General features: G+C 55.4%; 1 protein-coding gene across 1 annotated transcript; it reads right to left on the reverse strand.

Annotated features, from left to right (window-relative positions):
• Positions 1–41: 41 nt before the first annotated feature.
• MRPL38 (mitochondrial ribosomal protein L38) lies at positions 42–5,330 on the reverse strand. Its single transcript, XM_019745558.3, has 9 exons — positions 5,039–5,330; positions 4,727–4,906; positions 3,333–3,461; positions 3,048–3,256; positions 2,263–2,335; positions 2,080–2,125; positions 989–1,147; positions 625–761; positions 42–412 (listed from the first exon to the last, which is right to left on the reverse strand). The coding sequence occupies exons 1-9, from the start codon at positions 5,103–5,105 to the stop codon at positions 276–278; spliced, it is 1,137 nt and encodes a 378-aa protein (XP_019601117.3). The 5' UTR covers positions 5,106–5,330; the 3' UTR covers positions 42–275.
• Between the last annotated feature and the right edge of the window lie 2,164 nt (positions 5,331–7,494).

Raw genomic sequence — 7,494 nt, forward strand, 5'->3', positions numbered from 1 at the left:
GGGGAGTAGTCTGGAGGCTCTTGGAACAGACCCAGGTCAGCTACAGCAAAAATCAGCTTTATTCACACACCCACCCCCGAGGCAGCCTCCTCACTCCCAGGCCCTGGACCTGCTGGGAGGGCTGCCGAGGGGCTGCCTTAGGCAGGGCCTAGAACACCACAGCTTGGGCCCCTGGAGCTGTGTATTTATTGTTCCTGCTGGTGGAACCTGACAGAGTGGTCTGAGAGGCCTGAGAGGCCCAGCCCACTCTCGGAGGTGGGTGGCACTCCGGCCACTCAGTAGATGCCATAGGTGGGTTCGTGACTGTCCCTGTACCGGTCCAGGTAGCGCAGGGGCTGCCGGTGGGGGAAGCGCTTTTGCTTGGGGTGGTAAGGGGGCTGCCGCACAAATTCAAACACGGGCTCCCGCATGTCTGCAAGAAGAGTGAGGGGTTGTGGGTGTGGAATATTGCGGGCCTGAGCCCCTCTCCCTTCTCTCTCGGCTCGGACTGCTCAGGCTGGGACTACCCAGTCAACCCACCCAAGGAACGGCCAACCCTCCGTGGCCCGGGAGAACTGCCTGTCAGGTCAGGAGGTCTGTGAGCTCCGGCCAGCCGCCCCCTCCTCCAGCCCACTCTGCCCTTACCCAGAAGCTGGTGGAAGATGTGGGTAACTGAGTCATCCCAGCGGCACTGGAAGAAGGCCAGGCCAGCTGGAGTCATGGCTTCCTGGTGTTTCTTATAGAAATCAAAAGTGTGGAAGGTCCGCTGGGCAAGCTGGTAGCTGTAAGATGGGGAGAATTTGAGGGGGGGGGGCACCAGAGCCTCACACCCCACCTCTGGACCCAAAGGCAATCCTAATGAGTCCTTTAGGGTCTGCCTAGCACAACGACCATTCTGCCCATCTCAAGGCCCGAGTTTAGAGAGAGACCCGAGCAAGACCGACCATTCCTAGGAAGCGGGCCTGAGGCTGGTGGCGGCGGTGGTGATGTATGGGTTGGGGGAGATTACCAGGGTGAGGGCCGGGTGTCCCCAGAGAAGTCTATTGGCTTGTCCTGCTTAAAGAGCAGAAAGGCAAAGCGGTGGAAGCCGGAGCCCCGGGCAGGAAAGGGGGGCAGGTAGGGACATGTCTCCTGTCCTTCAGCCACTTTGTTGCCAGGGATGTTGGTTCTGGTGGGAGGAAAAGTAATCCGTTAATTGCCACTCGAGGGAGGTGGCAACAGGAGCCTCCCCACCCCCCTACTCCCTAAAGGTTGATACAACTCCTAGGTGAACAGACCCTAAAAGAATCTCTATCAATCAAGTAGGAGGTAGAGATCTGTGAACCTTTGGGGCTCATGGGCTGAGAATGAGGGTCCCAGAGACTGAGCAGCTTGTTTGCTAGGCCCTGGGGAGCTGGTGGAGCTGCCATGGTCATTCAGGCTGGAGACCACGCCACCTTTGAGCAGCTTCTCTCTCCATTTCCTGAAGCTTTGTAGTTTGTCAGAGTGTCGGCCCAGCCTGGCACCAGGATGGCCACTGTACCTGCCTCGAGAGGCAGCCCCAGAGGGTCCTGCCGCACAGGCTGGTAATTGCACTTGAATAAAAATGACAGAAACCAGCCTCCTAGTCACTGGCACCAATTACCCCGAAGTCCCAAAGCTGGGGTCACCAATCTGACTTCTACACCCTGGCCTGGTGCTCGGAGCCAAAGGCCACAGAGAAAACCAAAGGCAGCCCAGCCTGGGCACGTCACAGCTGCAGAGGCCCCTCATGGTCCTTTTCCCACCTGACTGTCACAGAGCCCCTCAGGGGGTTAAAGAATATGGAGGCATCATGCTAGTTTTATAGGTGAGCAAATGAGTACAGGAAGACCAAGAGGCCTGTGGGAGCAGCCAAGGCCCATGGCCTGCGTTTCTTCTATACCTGTCCTCAGCCACTGGATACAGGACCCCTAACACTGTCAGGAAGCAGAAGTGAGGGGCCACTTCCTGGGATGGGAGGTTAATCCCAAGTCCCATTGTTAATCCATGGTGGAGCCAAGACTGAAATTCAGGCGCAGCTCTTCCCAGGATGCGAGGCCTCCGCGCATGCCTCTGCCCCCGTCCCACCCAGGTACTCACACCAGCCAGTGGACATACTCGGCATCCGGCTCCAGCAGGTGTCCATCTGCACACAAACAGACCCACTGACCGAGGGCCCTGCTGCCCCCTCCCACCCCCTCTTTGGCCCCTCCCCCAGCTCCCCAGGGCCCTGGCTCATGGGAGGAAAGGGAGCAGGAGGCCCTGTGAGCCCCGGACACTTACCCAAGTTGGTGAGTAACAGTGTCCACATGGAGCCTTTGTCTGCCTCATAGGTTACCTCTGGGGTCTGGGCAGCCTGACAGGGGGAGAACGGGGGAGCTGTCACTCCAACTAGGGACAGACAAGCTGTTATAATAAAAAGACTTTCCTGGAGGGCAAGAGCCTGAGGGAGCATAGGAGAAGGGAGGGCCCCCTCTGATCCAAACTCCCTTGACACCTCGAGAGGTAGGTCAGCAAAGAGAACCTTATAGAAGGAACCCTGCAGAGTTGCCTATCCAGAGATCCGAACCCCAGGAAGGCCCACCTGTCAATGGACAGGGGCTAGGAGGGCACTCTGAAGACAGCAGACCAGTCACGGGAGTATGCCAAGATGGAGCTTTTTCTTCCATTTCCCTTTTTTGTAATTATCATGGTGGTGTTTACCAGGAATCAAAAAGAGGAGGAAGAGAATAACAAAACTCCGAATCAGGTCACGTAGATGCCATGCTTCTGCCCTTAACCATCATAAAAACCGCCTCTAGAAATGCTTTCAAAAAGGAGTTATCTGGGGCAGCCAGTTAGCTCAGTTGGTTAGAGCGTGATGCTTGTAACACCAGGGTTACTGGTTCGATCCCCGCATGGGCCAGTGTGAGCTGTGCCCTCTACAACTAGATTGAAACAACTACTTGGAGCCGATGGGTCCTGGAAAAACAAAATAAATTAAAAAAAAAGCTTAAAAAAGAAAAAAAAAAGGAGTTGTCTGTGGCCCTGCTCTGTGCACGGCAGGGAGGGGCACAGCCAGCAGTTACCTCGGTTGGAGTGACCTCATTGCCATGGTACACGGGCATCAGGTCATCCTCACCCACGGCATAGGCCACGTGCAGGGGAACGCGGGGCACGAAGGTGGCACCGTGAAACAGGTCTCGGTAGAGGCCACAGTACTCCGCCAGTCGCTGCTTGTGGTAGGGGCCACAGGTCCTCTCCCACTCAGCCCGCACAGCGTCCAGTGGGATGCGCACTAGGAAGGAATAATGCCAGCTGAGATGTACAGTGAGGGCAGGGACACCTGGGCCCCCTCCCCTGGGAGGGCTTACCTGTGCGGAGGCGGGCGGCCCGTTCCTCTTCCACATTGGCCCGCAGCTCCCGGAGGACCCGTTTCCGCTCCAGCAGCTGTTGGGTCCGACAGACCTTAGGTGGAGGCAGCCCAATGTCAATCTTGGGATCTGGGGAGGGAGGATGTGTTGCCAGAAGCAGTATCAAGTCTTGGGAAAGCCACCTTTCCCTACCTAGTCCTCTCACTTGCTTACACTGTGCTGCTAAGGCTTTCCTCTTATTTTACAAAACTAAAGCACACTGTGCAGTCTGCTTCACAGACCTGAACAGGGTCCAGTTGCTAAGCAAATAGGATAAGCTTGAGATTGCATATTTCTGATCCCTAAACCCAGTTAGTCTGTCTAGGTCATGGGACATAGACAGGCACATGGTCTCCTAACTCTAGTTGCGATCACCTTCAAGCTTGTTCACAACTGGCCATGGACACACACCTGTGTCCTCAGTAGAATTAACAAATCATACAAGTTCCCTGGGGAATTTGTTATAATTCAGATTCTGATTCAGCAGGTCAGAGTGGGGCCTGAAACCGCATTTCTAACAGGTTCCTAGGTAATGCCCCTGGTACTGGTCCGGCAACACACTTTGAGTATCAAGGCCCCAGAGAACTTTCAATCCAACACCTTTTTCCATTTACATTAGACAATAACCGTAAGTAACACACACTGAACCCTCATCAAGGCGGACATTAGTCTAAGAATTCCACTGGGTTGTATCCTTTAATCCTCACAATTTTGGACTTGGACACAATTATCTGATTTTATAGTTGAAGAAACTGAAGCTCAGGGAAGTCATTCCTAAGAGGTCGTACTGACGTGGGTTTAAATCAGGCTATGGATTCCATGCCTGTGCCCTTAACCACCATAAACATTGCCTCGCCTCTGTAGATGCTTAAAGACGCACTTGTAAGCTGCTCAAGGACAGGGTCCCAGAGTCACCCTGCCCAGGGCTTTCAATTTCATTCAGCAAAGCACTGTACACCTTTGTGCCAGACACTAGGGCGCAAGGATCCAATGATGGTCAAGACAGGCAGGATCCCTGTCCTTAGAGAAGCTCACAATCTGGGAGCAAGTCAGGATCCAGTGTGATCAGGGCTACATGCAAAGTATTTTAGGAGCACAGAGGGCCTTTCTAACCCGGAATGACAGGGGCGGGGAGGTCAAGAAAGGATTTTGGAGTAGAAATATCTAAGGTGACACTCCAGGAGGAGGGACATTTTCCAAGTAGGAGGACCAGCAGGTGTGAAAAATCCTGGTGGGACTAAACCGCCAACAGAGCTGGCTGGGCAGGAGACTGGTCCCTCCCCCAATGTCGGAGAGGGCGCCGGTGGGTACGCCAGAGGCCGGCGACCACAGCCCCAGCTCCCGTCGCCCCGCACCTGACTTCTCCCCGAAATGCTCCCGGTAGGTCCTCCACCAGTGCGGGGCCTGCGCCTCCTGCTCCGCCCGGCGCCGATAGCGGTCGAAGCTGCGGTACTTCTCCAGCCGCTCCAGGTTGCTCACATCGATGTCCTCGTTGGGCATCGGCCCCAGAGGGGCGGTCCGGCGGCTCAGCGCGGCTGCGGGCAGAGAGCGGGACGTCAGGCCAGCTACTGCCGGGCGCCACGGAAACTGGAGAGGGCATTGGCTCGAATCCCAGGGTTCGAGCTAAATGGGGATCTCCGAGAGCCCCCGACCCCCAAAACCCTCACCCGAGGTGCTGAAGTCCCGCCATCTCCGACTTCCGCACAGCACAGCTCGCCACCAGGGCGCCGCCATCTCCCCTCAGGTCGGCGACGCCGCCTCTAGGACCCGGCAGAGGCGGCCGGATCAACGCCTGAGCGCGCCGCGGAGGCCCCGCCCCGCCCACCAGGCCCCGCCCCCGGGCGCGCGACCTGAGAGCCAAGCCCTCGCCCAGGCCCCAGGCTCCTCCTTCCCGGGAGCCCCGAGCTCCTTCCTCCCGGATCGGAGAGGCTGTGGGCCCGGGGCACCGCGGCTCCGGAAGTGCCCGGTGGACGGCGGGAAGGAGCTGCGGGCGGTCGGCGTTCTTGCCTGCGGCCAGCCACCAGGAGATGGTATAAACCGGGAGCGGTAGGCGGGGCCAGGCAGCCGCTCGGACTCGCGATGGTGAGGGCTTTGCGGGCCTCCGCGTGCAGCTCTGGGCCCAATCCCAAAGGCTGCCGCCCAGTGGTGCAGCTGCACGGCAGGGGAAGGGGTGCGAGCACAGATTCTGGAGTCAAGGCTGCTTGGGTTCACATTGCAAATTGTGACCTTCCGCGCCTTCGCATTTGCCTCATTTGGAAAAAAAACCCAAAAAACTAACAATAGCGCTTATCTCATAGGGTTGTTAAGATTAAATGAATTAATATGTAAAACACTTGCGGTGGTATACGTGTTAGCCTTTGATCGCCTCCACTTTACTAGTGTCCACAGAGCAGCATAAATGACCTGGTTAAGAGAGTGTCTGCCTAAAGCTTTCTCCAGTGCTGTGTTACTTTTGGGATCCAGTGTTAACAAAGTAAAACTTGGTACCCCAGGTGATCTGACTCCTGCCCTGGAACTCCACAGTTTCCATGACACCAAATCTTCACTTACTCAGCACTTTGCTCCCAGGGGCACAGGACCTTTACAGATTGCTGCTTTCCACTCACCTTCCCCCTCTGTGCCCTGGTGGCCTCCCAGCCCCAGTGGAGTGAGTGGTCCCTCCAATAAGACTTCCCTGATGTCCCAAGCCAGGGCTGGCGAGCAACTCAGTTGCTTTGGTACTAGCAGAAGCTTGACCCTCACACTCACACTGAAATGGGACGGGAGGGTCTCCCCATCCAGCAGGAAGTGGCCACACCTTGAACTTAGTTTTCATAAATAGCAGCCAAACAGCTAAACCTCTTACCATCTCTGGCAATTCACCCATCAGTGTGCACTACTGTGTTAAGGCCAGTAAGGCACAGTCCTGCCCTTAAGGAATCATTGCTTATTAATTTGTGAAATCCTGCTAAATGTACAGCAGAACTAAAGGCTGAGGGCAGACCAGGCCCGGAGGAGCACGGGTCATATCTTCTTAATGTTCTGCGTGTGTTTACATCTGGCCTCCTTTGCTATTTTACCTTTTTTGTTTCTGAATCCTCTTCTATATGCTGCTAGCCCTAGCCTGCCCCTCTGCAAATGAGGAAGCACAGGGCCTCCAAGGGCAGAGGCCCAGGGCTTGCTGGTCAACCAGGTGGCTCGTATTTCTCCATTAGTCCTTACCTTTGAGAATCGTTCTTTTTTTGTTTGTTTGTTTTTGTTTTTTAGATTTATTGGGGAAGGGGAACAGGACTTTATTGGGGAACAGTGTGCACTTCCAGGACTTTTTTCCAAGTCAAGTTGTTGTCCTTTCAATCCTAGTTGTGGAGGGTGCAGGTTCAGCTTCAAGTTGTTGTCCTTTCAGACTTAGTCATGGAGGGCGCAGCTCAGCTCCAGGTCCAGTTGCCGTTGCTCCAGTTGCCGTTGCTAGGTGCAGGGGGCACAGCCCACCATCCCTTGCAGGACTCGAGGAGTTGAACCAAGGAGTTGAACCGGCAACCTTGTGGTTGAGAGCCCACTGGCCCATGTGGGAATCGAACCGGCAGCCTTTGGAGTTAGGAGCACGGAGCTCCAACCACCTGAGCCACTGGGCAGGCCCCGAGAATCATTCTTGTTCTCTGTGTTCTACAACCCTCTAAGAGTGGGGTTTGCGGGGCTACCGGATGGCTCAGTTGGTTAGAGTGCGAGCTCTGAACAACAGGGTTGCCGGTTCGATGCCCACATGAGCCAGTGAGCTGTGCCCTCCACAACTAGACTGAAGGCAAAGAGCTGTTGCTGAGCTTCTGGAGGGGTGGCCGGATGACTCATTGGTTAGAGCATGGGCTCTCAACAACAAGGTTGTTCGTTCAATTCCCCCATGGGATGGTGGGATGCGCCCTCTGCAAGTAATGCAACTAAGGATTCAAAACAGCGACTGGACTTGGAGCTGAGCTGCACCCTCCACAACTAGATTGAATGACAACTACTTGAAGCTGATGGGCCCTGGAGAAACACACTGTTCCCCAATAAAATTTATAAAAAAAAAAGTGGGGCTCACTTGGAATTTAACAGATACACAACGCTCATCCCTGTGTGCACTCATCCCTCTGTGCAGTCCTCTACCAGG

Source organism: Rhinolophus sinicus, chromosome 12, assembly GCF_057876585.1.
Source record: "Rhinolophus sinicus isolate RSI-liver-muscle chromosome 12, RSI-T2T, whole genome shotgun sequence".
Classification (NCBI taxonomy): domain Eukaryota; kingdom Metazoa; phylum Chordata; class Mammalia; order Chiroptera; family Rhinolophidae; genus Rhinolophus; species Rhinolophus sinicus.

Coding starts and splice junctions, on each gene's coding strand:
- MRPL38 (XM_019745558.3), bottom strand. CDS start 5,105: ATGGCGGCGCCCTGGTGGCGAGCTGTGCTGTGCGGAAGTCGGAGATGG. Junction 3,257..3,332: donor GGCCGCCCGCCTCCGCACAG/GTAAGCCCTCCC, acceptor ATTCCTTCCTAG/TGCGCATCCCACTGGACGCT. Junction 2,126..2,262: donor ACTGTTACTCACCAACTTGG/GTAAGTGTCCGG, acceptor GTTTGTGTGCAG/ATGGACACCTGCTGGAGCCG.